The 17,097-nt window shown below is 48.0% G+C and overlaps 1 protein-coding gene across 1 annotated transcript; it reads left to right on the top strand.

Moving 5' to 3' along the window:
• The first annotated feature begins 4,638 nt into the window (after nt 1–4,638).
• Nucleotides 4,639–5,586, top strand: LOC102455946 (olfactory receptor 52M1-like). Its single transcript, XM_006117164.1, has one exon. The coding sequence runs from the start codon at nt 4,639–4,641 to the stop codon at nt 5,584–5,586; it is 948 nt and encodes a 315-aa protein (XP_006117226.1).
• Nucleotides 5,587–17,097: the final 11,511 nt, after the last annotated feature.

Genomic DNA, 17,097 nt, shown 5'->3' with positions numbered 1-17,097 from the left:
CCCCCAGGTCCTTTTCTGCAGAACTACTACTTAACTGGTTGGTCCCCAGCCTGTAACTATGCTTGGGATTCTTCCGTCCCAAGTGCAGGACTCTACACTTGTCTTTGTTGAATCTCATGAGATTTCTAGTGGCCCAATCCTCCAATTTGTCTAAGTCACTCTGGACCCTATCTCTGCCCTTAAGCGTATCTACCTCTCCCCCTAGCTTAGTGTCATCTGCAAACTTGCTGAGGGTGCAATCTATCCCCTCATCCAGGTCATTAATAAAGATATTGAACAAAACCGGTCCTAGAACAGAACCTTGGGGCACTCCACTAGAAACCGACCGCCATCCTGACATCGAACCGTTGATCACTACCCGCTGGGCCCGGCCTTCTAGCCATCTTTCTATCCATCTTACCGTCCATTTATCCAATCCGCATTCCCTTAACTTGCTGGCAAGAATATCGTGGGAGACCGTATCAAAAGCCTTGCTAAAGTCAAGGTACACAACATCCACTGACTTTCCCATGTCCACTGAGCCAGTTACCTCATCATAGAAGCTAATCAGATTGGTCAAGCACGACTTGCCCTTTGTGAATCCATGCTGACTATTCCTGATCACTTTCCTCTCATTCAAGTGTCTCAAAATGGATTCCTTTAGGATCCCTTCCATGATTTTTCCAGGAACCGAGGTAAGACTGACCGGCCTATAGTTCCCTGGATCGTCCTTCTTCCCTTTTTTGAAGATGGGCACTACATTTGCCCTTTTCCAATCATCCGGGATTTCGCCCGATCTCCACGACTTTTCAAAGATAATGGCCAAAGGCTCCTCAATGACATTTGCCAACTCCTTCAGTACCCTTGGGTGCATTAAGTCTGGACCCATGGATTTGTGTACGTTTAGTTTTTCTAAATAGTTCCTAACCTGTTCTTTACCCACCAAGGGCTGTCCATCTTCTTCCCATCTTGCGTCGCTTAGCACAGAAGTCCAGGAGCCGACCTTGTCCGTGAATACAGAGGCAAAGAAAGCATTGAGTACTTCAGCTTTCCCTACATCCTCTGTCACTAGGTTACCTCCTTCATCCATTAGGGACTGCACACCCTCTCTGATCACCTTTTTGTTGACATGCCTGTAGAAACCTTTCTTGTTATCCTTCACATCCTTAGCTAGTCGCAACTCCATTTGCGCTTTCGCCTTCCTGATAACCCCCCGGCATTCTCGAACTATACATTTAAGCTCCTCCCTAGTCATTTGTCCAAGTTTCCACTTTCTGTAAGCTTCCTTTTTGTGCTTAAGTACACCAAGGATTTCCCCTGTAAGCCAATCCGGTCTCCTACCAGGTTTGCCTCTCTTGCTACGTGTCGGGATGGTTTCTTTCTGTGCCTTCAATAAGGCTTCTTTAAAATACTGCCAGCTGTCCTGGACTCCTTTCCCCTTCATGTTAACATCCCAGGGGATTCTTTCCATCAGATCTCTGAGGGAGTCAAAATCTGCTTTTTTGAAGTCCAAGGTGTGTATTTTACTACTCTCTTTCCTTCCTTTGGTCAGGATCCTGAAATCTACCATCTCATGATCACTGCTTCCCAGGTTGTCACCCACCTCTACGTCCCCTATTAGTTCCTCCCTGTTTGTGAGGAGAAGGTCAAGCTGTGCACGGCCCCTGGTCGGATCCTTCAGCACTTGTACCAAGAAGTTATCCCCAACATTCTCCAAAAACTTCCTGGATTGCCTGTGTACTGCTGTATTGGTTTCCCAACAGATGTCAGGGTGATTAAAGTCCCCCATGAGAACCAGGGCCTGCGATCTGGAAGCTTCGCTCAGTTGTTCGAAGAAAGCCTCATCTACCTCATCCACCTGGTTCGGTGGCCTGTAGCAGACACCAACCACAACATCACTGCTGTTTGCTCCTTTAAACCTGACCCATAGACTTTCAACAAGTTTTTCTCCCTCTTTATACTGGAGTTCAGAGCAATCATAGTGCTCTCTTACATATAGTGCAACTCCTCCTCCTTTTCTCCCCTGCCTATTCTTCCTGAACAATCTATACCCTTCCATGACAGCGCTCCAGTCATGCGAGTCATCCCACCAAGTCTCTGTTATCCCAATTAAATCATATTTCTTGGCCTGGGCCAGGGCCTCCAGTTCTTCCTGTTTGTTGCCCAGGCTTCTCGCATTAGTGTACAAACACTTCAGGTAACCAGTTGATTGCACTATCTTCTCCATTCGAAACTGGGGTCCTCCTTTCTCGCTCCTTGCTCTCTGCATTTCTTCCCGGTATCTGACTTTCCCACTCCCCTCAGGGTTTTGGTCACCGTCCCCCGACGAACCTAGTTTAAAGCCCTCCTCACTAGGTTCGCAAGCCTGCCCGCGAAGATGCTCCTTCCTCTCTTGGTTAGGTGGATCCCATCTCTTCCTAACAATCCTTCCGCCCGGAACAGAGTCCCATGGTCGAAGAAACCAAAGCCCTCTCTGCGACACCACCTGCGCAACCACGAACTTACTTCCTCAATTCGACGATCCCTGCCCAGTCCTTTCCCTTCAACAGGGAGGATGGACGAGAACACCACTTGCGCTCCAAAGTCTTGGATCCTTCTTCCCAGTGCTACATAATCCGCAGCAACCCGCTCAAGGTCATTCTTGGCCGTATCATTCGTTCCTACATGGAGAAGCAGGAAGGGGTAGCGATCTGAAGGTTTGATCAGCTTGCTAAGCCTCTCAGTGACATCCCGAATGCGAGCTCCCGGTAAGCAGCACACCTCTCGAGATTCCAGGTCTGGACGGCAGAGGGATGGCTCAGTCCCTCTTAGGAGGGAGTCCCCGACCACCACCACCCGTCGTTTCCTTTTGGGGGTGGTGGCTGTGGAACCCCCATCCCTAGGACTACGCATCCCATGCCTTTCAGTAGATGGTGCTCCCTTCTGGTTTCTACCTTGTGAGGTCCCTTCCAGAGCATTCAGCACTGCAGAGTCTGTGGAGAGAGCCTGAAAGCGATTGCTTACCTCTATAGCATCGGGGGAATCCCGTGCTGGCCTTTTTCCCCTTCTAGAAGTTACATGCTGCCAGTTCTCCTCTTGGTCGCGTACTGCCCTCACTGGCTCCTCTGCCTGCCGTGCTTGAAGGATCAATTGCTGCCTTCTATCGAGGAAGTCTTCATCCTCTCTGATCAAGCGTAAGGTCGACACTTGGGCCTCTAGTCCTCTAATTTTTTCTTCCAAAATCTCGACCAGCTTGCACTTGGTGCAGATGAAATCCGTTCTTTCTTCCGGGAGGAAGACAAACATGGCACACGCCGTGCAGGTAACAACAGCAGCAGACGCATCATCAACCATCTCTGCTGTCCTGGAGAAGGGATTTAAAAAGAAAGGCAAGAGAACCTCCCGCCCTTCCCTCTCCCCTTCAGAACTCCCTCTCAAAACTCCCTGTTAGCAATCACCTGTTCGCAAGCTCCTTGGTCGCTTGCCCACTGCCTTATAAAGCCCCTCCCCCTACCAAGGCTCAGCCAATCAGCAGAGGCTTCTACAATTCAAACTTTAATTAGAAGCCAACAGTTTCCACCTGCCAGTTTCCACCTGCCTGATTAGCTGTTTGTCCGCTCAGCATGCTAGTCTGGACGCTCCCCTGCCGACATCAAAGCCCTTTGTCGGCAGCCCCGGTAAACCGCATCCCACGAGGAATAACAGGGCTGCCGACAAAGGGCTTAGATGTTGGCAGGGGAGTGTCCAGACTAGCGCGCTGAGCGGACAAACAGCTGATCAGCTGTTTGTCAGCTCAGCACGGCAGCCATGTAAATGTAAATGAAGCCGCGATCATTTAAATCACGGCTTCATTTGCCTTTGCCTATGTGTCTAATCTCCATGCCTCTGATGAAAGAGGCATGTAGTCTAGACACACCCATACTGTTGACAAAGCTTCTGTCAACAAAGAGCATCTAGACTACATCCAGTTCTGTCGACAAAGCAAGCCACTTTGTCGACATGACAGTATAGATGCAAAGGACAGTGTAGATGCAATAATGCCTTCTGTCGACAGAACTCTGTCAACAAAAGGCGTTATTCCTTGTAGAATGAGGTTTACAGCTGTCGACAAAAGTGCTGAGTTCTGTCAATGTTATGTCAACAGAACTCAGTGGTAGTGTAGACACAGGTAGTCTAGACACACCCTGAGATGTGTTCTAGTTGGGATGTTTCTACCGGGCACGAAGGTTCACATTTTCCCAATCTCACATTTTGAGCACTTGGGTGAAGAGGAAGCTCTGAACGACATGTACTCGCCAGCTAAAAGTTCATACTTTTAGTGCATAAAGGAACCATGAGGGATAAGGAGTATCCTCACACGTGTTTCCTGCTGACTCCTATTTAAGTTTCCCAAAACACAGGGTGTAGGAATTCTTCCTTCCTGGGACACTATCACATTCCTATGGCATTATTTGCTCCAGGTCATAATTAATTTATCAGAAACATGAAAATGTCATCCATTCAGTGTTCATCCATAACACTGTGCAGTACTGAATGTAATGTCTCGTATGAACAATGTGTCTCTCTCCAGGCATTTTTACTAAAAACATCTCCCTGGACGCATTTGGAAGCCAAAGGATGCTTTGGTACATGCATGAGACATCGTTCTTCATAAGATTTGATTGCGTTCTACACTACTCCATGTCAGTTTCCAACACAACAGATTTCACCAACCCCTCCACCTTCATCCTGCTGGGAATTCCTGGCCTGGAGACGGCCCATGTCTGGCTCTCCATCCCCTTCTGCACTATGTACATCATAGCCATCTTGGGAAACATCACCATCCTGTTCATTGTGAAGAGAGAGCGTAGCCTCCATGAGCCCATGTACTATTTCCTCTGCATGCTGGCCATCACCGATGTGGTCCTGTCCACATCCACGCTACCTAAAACACTGAGCATCTTCTGGTTCAATTCCAGGGGTATCAATTTCAATGCCTGCCTCACCCAGATGTTCTTCATTCACTGTTTTTTAGCGGTGGAGTCTGGGATCTTCGTGGCCATGGCTTTTGATCGCTATGTGGCCATCTGCAATCCTCTGAGACATTCCACCATCCTGACAAGCCACGTTGTGGCCAGTATTGGGCTGGCCGTGTTGCTGCGTGGCTGTATCCTCCTGCTGCCTCATCCCTTCCTAGCAAGGCAGTTGCCTTATTGCAGAACCAACGTCATCCCCCTTTTATATTGCGAGTTCATCGCCGTGGTAAAGCTGTCCTGTGGCGACATCCGCATCAGTAGTTACTATGGCCTCTTTGTTTCATTATTGAAGAACTGTCTGGATCTGTTTTTTATCACCATGTCCTACACCCAGATCCTCAGGGCCATCTTCCGTCTCCCCACCAAGGACGCCCGGCTCAAGACTTTTGGGACTTGCACCTCCCACCTCTGTGTCATTTTAGTCTTTTACATCCCAGCTCTCTTCTCTGCCCTTGCACAGCGGTTTGGCCAGAATATACCCTTTCATTTCCACATTCTGTTTGCCAACATGTGTCTCCTGGTGCCCCCCACATTAAACCCCATCATCTATGGTGTGAAGACCAAACCAATCCGGGACAGAATGCTCTGGCTGTTTACTCATAAAAGAACCTAAAATTTTCTCCGGGGCCTCCTGCTCTCAGATGGAGCTGTGTGCAAACTGCCTGTGACAGGGTGCTGGGCCCTCTTCTCTGCATCACTGACTGGTGAGTTATCTTCCTCCCCTCCCTTCTTCCTCCTCCGTTTCCCCTCTCTGAAACAGTCTGGGTCACAGCTCCTGCTTTTCCCCTTTGTAAGATGCTGATTCAAGAAGTTTGTAATGTAGAACTGCTTGCTTCAGCTCAAACACTGTAACCAGTAACCAGTTGCGGATATAATTACATTCAACACATGGTGATTTCTATGCATTTTATGGGTGCTCATGTTAAAAAATTAGGGCTGGAAGAGTGATGTAGTGGATACGTGTATTTACATACTAACTACAATAAAAAGCTGTATCTATGGTTAATGTGTTGCTCACTTGGACCAAGCTTTTGGGGGTTTGAGGCAGAACAAGTGTCGGAAGTAAAGAAGCCCATTTACTCCATTGCCTCTGGTTCACCTGTTCTTTTCTAACCGGGGATCCATCTACGCACCCATCACAGGTTTGCCCCTTTCTTATTTCTGGAGACTTGGCCCCTGAGATCCCACGCTCTGCCCCTCTCTTCTTTCCAGGCTCCTTCCCCCGATTCACTTAGGGTGCATCTATACTGCAGCCTCAACTCAAAATAAGCTATGAAATTTGCACTGTGCTAATTGTGTATCTTATTTCAATTCTATTTTGAAATAGCTTATTTTGAAATTTGGTGCTATTCTGAAATGTCCCTTACTCCTCGTGCAATGAGGTTTACAGGGACCTCGGAATAGTGAACCCAAAATAACACGCTTTCTGTGTAGACGCGGAATAGCTGGTGTCCAGAAATAGCGTTGCAGTGTAGACGTACCCTCAGTTTACTAATGTCCCGGGTTCTTCTTCACCTCTTTCACCAGGACCCCCCTCACTCAGCTCCTCTCTTTGCCCTTTCCCTCACTGGTTTCTCACCACTTCCCTCCCTATCCCTGCTTCATCCTGCTACTGCTACTGGGACAGGAGCTGCCATACCCTGACAGTCATGACTGAGCAAGGGCTGACGTGTGTTAATGTCCCGGTGCCTACTCCAACTGGACAGAGACATGTCCCCTTTTTGATTGGATGACCCACTCCGAGTGCAGAAGGTGGGAGCCTGCAAGAGACCTTAAAGGCTCTTCTTAAGAAACTCTCCAAGGTTCCAGAGTTCCTGCCCTTAGGAGATGGGCTGCCACCATCAAGTGTCCAACTCCTACTTTTAAAACCCAGGAAGAATCATCTGGACTTCTTCCAGAGGAGTACCCCAAGCTCTTTTACGACAAGAGAGCTTGAAAAGAGACGGGAAAACCACAGAAAATAAACTTGAATCTGTAGTAACTGACCTCTCAGCCTAGGCAGGCACACACACAGACCTGTTACCGTCCAGGACACAAGGGTTAACAAACAAAAACCACTTGGTAAAGCATACTTGGTTGCTAGGTATTAGAGAACAACTGAGAAAAGAACCAATCAAATGACAGAGCAAAATGGTATCACTGGCACAGCTTAGGTATAGGGAATGTGAGGAGGGAGGCACATGGATTTCACACAGAGATGTTTAACCTAACAATAAAACAAAGAAAAAAACCCTGGCTGTGTCTAATCATACATTCCTCTATCTACTCATGCTCTGTACTGAGCCGTACTGCAAGGCCTACTCCATTCCCATGCCCCATATTCCTTGTTGGCATTGTTATTCTGTCTGATTACTTCATCTTGCTTCCTCCAGCTCCTTACTTAGAATTCCCACACAAAGAGAAGTGGCAGCAGGTTTATATTTACAGTTTAAATTTCAGCAGAGTATCCCATTGGTTCTTCTGGCTGCCTGACAACACCCTTAACTAGCTGAGTTTAACCCTTTAGTCACCGAGTGGTAAACTGACATCATGATAGATAGTGATAGAACCCTCATCGACAAGGCAATAAGTAATGTCAGAAGGTGGCATCCAGATACATCAGGAGTGATGTGTAAGTTGTTTGTACCTAAGTATAAAAATGTGCCCTACGGGAATTGGTTTTGTCCAGTCAAGGGGGCAATAAATAAATTAATGGAGATTGCCTATCTCCTAGAAATGGAAGGGACTTTGAAAGGTCATTGAGTCCAGGCCCCTGCCTTCACAACAGGGCCAAGTACCATCCCTGACAAATTTTTGCCCCAAATCCCTAAATGGCCTCTGTCTACACCATCCCTGACAGATGTCTATCTAACCTGTTCTTAAATATCTCCAGAGAGGGAGATTCCACCACCTCCCTTGGCAATTGATTCCAATATTTGACCACCCTGACAGTTAGGAATTTTTTCCTAATGTCCAATCTAAACCTCCCCTGCTGCACTTTAAGCCCATTACTCCTTGTCCTGTCCTCAGAAACCAAGAGGAACAAATTTTCTCCTTCCTCCTTGTGACACCCTTTTAGATATTTGAAAACCGCTATCATGTCCCCCCCTTAATCTTCTTTTTTCCAAACTAAACAAGCCCAGTTCATGAAGCCTGGCTTCATAGGTCATGTTCTCTAGACCTTTAATCATTCTTGTCGCTCTTCTCTGCACCCTTTCCAATTTCTCCACATCTTTCTTGAAATGTGGCACCCAGAACTGGACACAGTCCTCCAGCTGAGGCCTAACTAGTGCAGAGTAGAGCGGCAGAATGACTTCACGAGTTTTGCTTACAATACACCTGTTGATACAACCTAGAATCATATTTGCTTTTTTTGCAACAGCATCACACTGTTGACTCATATTCAACTTGTGGTCCACTATGACCCCTAGATCCCTTTCCGCCATGCTCCTTCCTAGACAGTCGCTTCCCATCTTGTATGTATGGAACTGATTGTTCCTTCCTAAGTGGAGCACTTTGCATTTCTCTTTATTAAACCTCATCCTGTTTACCTCTGACCATTTCTCTAACTTGCTAAGGTCATTTTGAATTATGTCCCTATCCTCCAAAGAAGTTGCAACCCCACCCAGTTTGGTATCATCTGCAAACTTAATAAGCGTACTCTCTATCCCAATATCTACATCATTGATGAAGATATTGAACAGTACAGGTCCCAAAACAGACCCTTGCGGAACTCCACTTGTTATCCCTTTCCAGCAGGATTTAGCACCGTTAACAACAACTCTCTGACTATGGTTATCCAGCCAATTATGCACCCACCTTATCGTGGCCCTATCTAAGTTATATTTGCCTAGTTTATCAATAAGAATATCATGCGAGACCGTCTCAAATGCCTTACTAAAGTCTAGGTATATGACATCCACCGCTTCTCCCTTATCCCAAAGGCTCGTTATCCTATCAAAGAAAGCTATCAGATTAGTTTGGCATGACTTGTTCTTCACAAACCCATGCTGGCTATTCCCTATCACTTTATTACCTTCCAAGTGTTTGCATATGATTTCCTTAATTACCTGTTCCATTATCTTCCCTGGGACAGACGTTAAACTGACCGGACTGTAGTTTCCTGGGTTGTCCTTATTCCCCTTTTTATTCCAGTCTTCTGGAATCTCCCCTGTCTTCCATGATTTTCTTCCCCAAGCGGCTGCTCATGTTGATTCCAGTCGAGGTGTTCAGTCATTAGAGATTGGTGCCTTAGGTTCCATAGGTTTTTCAGTGGCACCCACAGTTGTGTGAACTGTAAGCACTTCTGGCCTTATGACGTATTACTGACCCCCAGAGACACTGCCAGAGGAGCACTGGGGACTCACATGTGCGGGGCATCCGTTAGAACTTCCATCCCAGAACTCAGAGAGCAGCATCCAACTGGCCACAATTTTGTCATTTCCTCCTAGGTCACGGGTGGAACCTACTCCAGGCAATCTAGTCTCCCTCAGTGATACACCATCAGTATGGGTATGTCTACACTACAAAGTTAGTTCGAACTAACGGACGTTAGTTCGAACTAACTTTCCTAGGCGCTACACTAGCGCTCCGTTAGTTCGAACTTAATTCGAACTAACGGAGCGCTTAGTTCGAACTAGGTAAACCTCATCTTACGAGGATTAAGCCTAGTTCGAACTAGCTAGTTCTAACTAAGGGCTATGTAGCTAGTTCTAACTAAGGGCTAGTTCGAACTAGTGGGAGGCCAGCCCTTCCCAGGTTCCCCCTGGTGGCCTCTCTGGGCACAACCAGGAAAACTCTTCTCCTCTCCCCCAGCCCCGGGCCCTTAAAGGGGTAGACTCTGGCGAGACGGCACTAGAGTCAGCCAGCCCTGCCAGCAGTCTCTGCCCCTGAGCCAGTGGCCCCACGATGAGCCAGGCAGCCAGTGCCAGTGAGACGTCCCCTGCCCAGTCCCCCAGCACCCAGGGGCCAGCCAGGGGCTGTAGACAGCGCACGGCCTCCTGGTCTAGTGCGGAGGTCATGGACCTCATTGAGGTTTGGGGGCAGGCCCCCAATGTCCATGATCTCCGCACTAGGAGGAGGAATGCGGCCTCTCTCCAATAGCGACCAGCAACTGCCTCTTGTGCAGTAAGACCTGCAGCTCCAAATTCAGGAGGGTCACCCAGCTACAGATCCACAAATAGGAGGGTGTCAGGAAGACGTCCTACTTGTTATCGAGTGACCACTGAGAGAGAGCGATTGTGCGATGGTATGATTAATCATTATATTATACCACATAGTCTCACTGATGTTGCAGGGTTGAATGATGGACAAAGCTGGGTGGAATGGTAAGAGGCGATTTATTCCATTACTGCATCCAGACCGCTTGCTCCCCTCCGCCTCGCGACCAATGAAGTGAGCCCTGAGTGATGCATACAACATATTATATCCCTACCCTTCTCTTGGTACCCGCCCTGTCCCTTTTTTTCTGAATCATCCTTTCATTTCCTAATATGGTGAGGATTACCCCTTCCTAGACCTTACCTCTTTGCTTCCTACTATGGAGAGGCTACCTTTCCCCGGACCCTACCTATTGATTCCTTATATGGTGCATTTTGAAGCCTTATTTTACTGGCAGCGGATTGGGTAACTGGATGGCCTAACTTATAGTAAGACACAAATTAGGAACTTTGTGGCTTAATTTACGAGAGGACGCTACTTCTAAGGCACTCCTTGTATTGCCCTTTTTCCTGTGACACAGGGCCCCCCCATGTAGCTGAGGGTCATCTTGTTTCCACACTGGATTTCTGCAGAGAGTTATGAAGGTAGGCTGTTATGCCTGGATCCTTCCTTCAGCTCCCTGTAGTCCAGATCCAGCGCTGAGATCTCCTTTATTTTCACACCCACAACTGGATTACACTGTGGGGCTATGGAAGCATAGGACAGATCAGTATTTCGAGGAACCAAGCGCTAGACATGAGTGACAGAAGCTGTATCTCAAGAACCTCAGGGTTGAGGCTGCAAGACATTAGTTTAGCTCCTTTAGGCCTTGGAGACAAGAAACGATGACATACATGATTGAAAAGTAACCCAATACCCTACGATATAGGAAAAGTGGAGCTAAGTGATAATATTGCCGAAAATTACCATGAAGGTCAATATTAGATCATAAGATAATCATGAAAGTGCATCAGTCTCAGAGATATGTCTTTCCTCTAGGACACAGGCAGCGCATCACTACTCATGAGAATAAAGGCAACTTAACCAGCCAAGAGAACATTCACGTTTTGTGAGTTTCCAGGGAGCACAGACCAGTAAAAGTGGCAGATACTGGTGTCTGAGACCTCAAGCATCATTGGGTTTGGGGTGCAACTGTTCAATTCAACATCTGCCTGCCTACACGAAAGGCCAGACTCTATCACCAAGAAGCAGAACACAAAGTACATCTGGGTGAGGCAGGCACTCAAATTGATCTCCTGGAACTAAACCAGAAGATACTCAGCATTTTGGACACAATGGACACAATCACATCGGTGATGGCCAGCATGCAGAGGAAATAGTACATGGGTTCATGGAGGCTCGACTCCATCTTCATGATGAATAGGATGACGAAGTTCCCCAAGAGGGCGATGACGTACATGGCACAGAAGAGGATGGAGATCCAGCGGGATGAAGGTGGAGGGGTTGGTGAAGTTGGTTGTATTCAAGTCTGACATGGAGAACGTGTCTCGTGCTCAGGCAGAATGGTGTCTCCTTCATGTAGCATATGTTCCCTCTGACTTTCTGTGCATGCCCAGGCTCTAGGGTAAGTATTGCAGTAGAAATGCCTGGATGGAGAGACAATGTTAATGTCAGACAGGACATCCACCAGTGGAGACTGTTCTCAGGGGTGAAGCAGATGGGTCACTCTTCACACACTCTGAAGTGACGTTGTCAGAAGTGAGGTAAATGAATTTGAACAACTGACCTTATTAATGACAATTCTGTATTTTATGGCAGGTGCTAATGATATCTACATTTCAAGGTGTGGGGAAGCTTAATGGGCAGTAGCAGGAAACACGAGTGTCGACACTGGTTCTCCCGCTTTGATGTTTAACACAATGAATCCCCGACTGGAGAGTCCACGCTGTAGGGAGTTCCCCATTCCCCTGGGTGGTCAAAATCTGAGAGTGGAAAAAACCCCACAAATCGTGGCCACGACACGTGCTGGTAGCAATGCCCCAGCTAGAGCAGACCTCACAGAAACGCCCCGGCTGTCATGGACCACAGCTCATTCTCCTGCTCATGCGCAGTAGGGGCCAAACAAAGACCCTGTTCAGACACCCAGTGGAAGCTACACAGCCAAGGTCCCCCACTGAAGAAACAACTTCAGACAAAAGCCTCGTAACATGGTGTGACGTAGTGGGGGCCATATTCACTGTTTGCTTTGTTGTGCTGTGTGTGATTCACACTGTCCTGTGCTGCTCTGTAGTGACTCTGTGTGTGTGCTGTGCCAAGCGGGGGCGGGGATCTTTGGGGGAAAACTGAGGGTAGGCACATAGGGAATAGCCCCGGCAAGCCTGTCAGCTGATCCTAGGGGGAAAATACAACCAGTGATTGTCAGATCACACCTGGGGCCAGGGAAGCAGGATGAAAGAGGAGATGGGGCTTCCTAGAGGGCTGAGACCACTTGCTGTTTGTTATATTTTTGGCTGGCTTAGGGAGGGGAAGGTAGGTGGCTTAGGGGGATGGGCAGGAGTCCAGGGCCCTGGTTCTGGGGCTCCCTATCCCCATTGTACTGGCTGCTCCAGGTTACTGTAACAACGGGTATGTCTACACCAGCCCCCTAGTTCGATCTAGGGAGGCTAATGAGGGCGACCGAAATTGCAAATGAAGCGCAGGATTTAAATATCCCGCGCTTCATTAGCATGTTCCCGGCTGGTCGCCATTTTAGAAATTGACTAGCCCAAAGTAACTGCCCGTGTCTACACGTGGCAGTGAAACAGGATTCCGATTTAAAGCCCGAACTCGAATTGGCTGTTATTCCTCCTGCAATGAGGTTTACCAGCTAATTCGATCATGTTTGCTTTTTTTGCAACAGCATCAGACTGCTGACTCACATTCAGCTTGTGGTCCACTATAACTCCTAGATCCCTTTCTGCCGTACTCCTTCCTAGACAGTCACTTCCCATTCTGTGTGTGTGAAACTGACTGTTCCTTCCTAACAATGATGTGCACATCATTCATTGTGCACAACTTGATTTTGTAGCTTTTATTTCATTTCATCATAGCACTGGAAGGGAGCTCGAGATGTCACCAAGTCCCATCCCCTGTCGTCATGGCAGGGCCAAGCACTGTCTAGATGCCATGTTACACCCAGATGGGTCCAGCAGTTGTGGCTACAGTTTCAAGCTTAGCAGAGTGAGGGACACCTCTGCTACTTGCTCCAAATGTACAGTCTCTAGAAACACGGGCAGAGCAAGGCCAGCAACAGCACGTTGTTCTCTCAGGACGCGGTTGACAGTATTTCAGGTTTTATTAAAGTTACAATTGCAGTTATGATGGGCTAAGCATGTAGAAATTCCATACACACCCTGCGCCAGTTACAAACAGAGCTACATGACAGTGATAGGGTCTGATGGGTCTCCCCTGGCTTCATCATCAGGTGAGGGAGGGCTTCGGCTGGAGCGCTAAGAAGGAGCTGGATTTTCCCAATCTGGACACCTCAGACTGTGATTCTGTCTACACCTACATTGTATCCAAGTGCATAACAGTGTGGGCTGGGTAAGTTCTCTTTATCCTCGATAGCTTTGGTGCACAGCCTGCAGCCTGGGATTAACGTTGCTACGTGGGCTTCCCACATATCCAGTTTTGAACTAGAAAGGTATGCTGGATATGGCTGGATAGGGCATCAGGTCATTAACCCCTCACAATGACCTGCCGGGGCCACCATCTGCTTGCAGGCAGGATCCTAGTTTGGCTGCAGTAGATCCCATGCGTGTCCCAGAAGAGAGGGAGCCCAACTCGGGCAGGGGTAGTGGTGGAGAAGACATAACGAGTGATGGGGAGAGGAGAGGAAAGAAGCTAGGGACAAGTTGTGACATGGATAGTTCACCTCTCCAATCCTGACCTATTTCCTTTGAAGGTGAATGCTACAGCCTGCAATCCCGACTGAAGATTTGCAGAAAAGTCCATTTAGTGTAGTTGGCACCTTCCGTGCTCCATTGGCCATTGAATGTTTCTTGATGAACCAATTAACCTGAGTGGCCTTTCCCAGACACATTGACTAGGTACCGTACTCTCTGGGGGTTACTGCAGGAGCTAACGTTTGAGACACCAACACACAGCGAATGTTCCTATTTTCACATGCAAGGCTGAGCCATGCACTCAATTGCAGAATCAGAACCAGCCAAGCACAACTTTCCCAGCAACATCTCCCTTGACAGCACTGCCCTGGTACAAGGCCTATAGAAAATGTAGAACAGTAGTTGCAGCAAGAATCTATGAGGCCACATCACAAGCCAACAGAAGGGCAGGCGAATGATGGACGGATTGGACAAGGAGTCTAGGTCTCATTGGACTGTGTGATCCCTTCTGGGAAATGGGAGGGAAGGCAATGGGACCTTGCAGTTCAGTTGCTGTCAGTTGGAAAGGTGGCAGGTTTCTCAGTTAAAGAGTTGCACACACAGGGTATGTCTACACTACGGAGTTTTGTTGGAAAAAATGGCTGTTTTTCCGACAAAACTTGAGGAACGTCCACACTGCAGTTGTGTTCTTCTGCAAGAAAATGAAAAAAACAGAGGGGTTTTACCAGCATTGGTAATCCTCATTCTACAAGGAAGAAGCCTTTTTGAGAAAGAACTCCTTCGCAAAAAGTCGTGTGTGGATGGGAAACAGAAGTTCTTTCAGAAGACGAGGAAAGAGGAAAAAGCATTGGTGCCCTGGTGGCCATTCCATTCATAGCAATCACAGGGTCAGGGCCTTCTGGGAAAAGGCAGGGAAGGCAGTGGGACCTTGCAGTCCGGCTGCCAGCAGTTGGAAAGGTGGCAGGTTTCTCAGTTAAAGGGTTGTACTCAGACTGATTCCCCAGTTGTTCATGCTGATACAGCACGGTAGGGTCAGAAATGGAGGGAGCCCGGCACCATAGCTCCAGCTATCTCTGCCAAGAGCTCCATCAGATGCCCATTTTTGATGGTCTGAGCCAACACTTCCTCTCTCTGTTCATTTGAATTTGGAGGCTCCATTTCTTTCATGCCCACCCTTCCCCAGAACTCCAAGATAAAACTTTAGGTGCCTTTATGAGTGAAGAGCCGGAAGAGCCTTTTCTGGATCTGTTTGGTCCCCACCCCGTAGATGATGGAATTTAGCATGGAGGGCATCAAGAAGCATGTGTTAGTAACGAGAATGTGGACATGTAGAGGCATGTTCTGTGCAAAACGGAGCACGAGAGAGGAAAAGAGACCTGGCATGTAAAAGGTCAAGATAGAACAGAGGTGGGAGCTGCAAGTCCCAAAAACCTTGAGCCGGGCCTCTTTTGTAGGGAGTCTGAAGATGGCCCTAAGGATCTGGGTATATGAAATAGTGATAAAAATCACATCCAGACCATAAATACAGAACACCATAAAGAGGCCGTAGTAACTACTGACACGGGTGTCACTACAGGCCAGGCTCACCACAGTGATGTGCGCACAGAATGACTCAGGGACGATGTTGGTTCTGCAATATGGGTATCGGCTCGCCAAGCAAGGAAAGGGCAGTGTGAGAACGCTAGAACGCAGTACCACGGCTAAGGCGATCGTGACCACAATGGGGTTTGTGAGGATGGTGGAATGTCTCAGGGGGTGGCAGATGGCCACGTAGCGATCCAGCGCCATGGCCACAAAGATCCCCGACTCTATCACTGAGAAGCAGAGCACCATGTACATCTGGGTGAGGCAGGCATTGAAATCGATCTCCGTGGAATTGAACCAGAAGATGCTCAGCATTTTGGGCTGGATGGAGGTGGACAGCAACAGGTCATTGATGGCCAGCATGCAGAGGAAATAGTACATGGGCTCATGGAGGCTTGGCTCTTTCTTTACAACAAACAGGATGGTGAAGTTTCCCAAGAGGGCTATGACGTACATGGCACAGAAGTGGATGGAGATCAAGCCATGGGCTGCCTCCAGGCCAGGTATGCCCTGAAGGATAAAGGTGGAGGGGTTGGTGAAGTCGGTTGTATTAGAATCTAACATGCAATCGAGGAAAAGCTGTACAACTCTGAGGCAGAATGGTATCTCCTGCATGCAGGGTATGTTCCTCTTACTTCCAGTGTGTGCCCAGGGTCTAGGGTGAGGATCACAGTAGAAATGCCTGCATGTAGGTGCAGTGTTGGTATCAGACAGAACATCCGCCACCAACGTCTGTTCCCAGGGGTGAAGCAAACTGGAGACTCTTCACATTCTCTGTAATGACATTGTCAAAAACGAGGTAAATGAATTTGAACCACTGACCCTATCAGTGCCAATTCCGTATTTCATGGCAGGTGCCAATAATTCCTACATCTCGAGTTGTGGGAAAGCTTAATGGGCACTAGCAGGAAACACGAACGTCAACTCTGGTTCTCCCACTTTGATGTTTTATACAATGAACCCCCGGCTGGAGAGTCCCTTCTGTAGGGAGTTCCCCAATCTCCTGGGTGCTCAAAATCTGAGAGTGGGGGAAAACAACCCTAAATCTTTGCCACTACACATTCTGGCAGCAACATCCCAGCTAGAGCAGACCTCTCAGAAAAGCCCTGGCTGTCATGGATAGCAGCTCATTCTCCTACTCCTGCCCAGCAGTGGTCAAAAGAAAGACCATGTTCAGATACCCAATGGAAGCTAAACAGCCAAGGTCCCCCATTGAAGAAAGGGAACAACTTTAGACCAAAGCCTTGTAACGTGGCAATGGGAAGGCAGCATTTAAGAGGATAAACAACATGAAACAGACTTTGAAAAGGGAACGTGGACATCCAGCCAGGATATGCCCTTCAGTGTCTTGATGACCAACTTTAAACAATCTCTTTTGTCCTTTAAGTCTGGGGAAGTCACAGATTAATATGTGTCCACCCCAACTGGCCAGGTAACTTCCCATGCAAAAGTTGCTCCTCTGTGACCTCATCTCATCCCATTGGTGCAGCGAGCAGGGTCAATGCACACGGCTGGTT

The sequence above is a fragment of the Pelodiscus sinensis genome, chromosome 1, assembly GCF_049634645.1.
Source record: "Pelodiscus sinensis isolate JC-2024 chromosome 1, ASM4963464v1, whole genome shotgun sequence".
In the NCBI taxonomy this organism is placed as follows: Eukaryota; Metazoa; Chordata; order Testudines; family Trionychidae; genus Pelodiscus; species Pelodiscus sinensis.
Note: the sequence above shows the minus strand (reverse complement) of the source record. Positions and strands in the feature narration are given on the sequence as shown.

Coding starts and splice junctions, on each gene's coding strand:
- LOC102455946 (XM_006117164.1), top strand. CDS start 4,639: ATGTCAGTTTCCAACACAACAGATTTCACCAACCCCTCCACCTTCATC.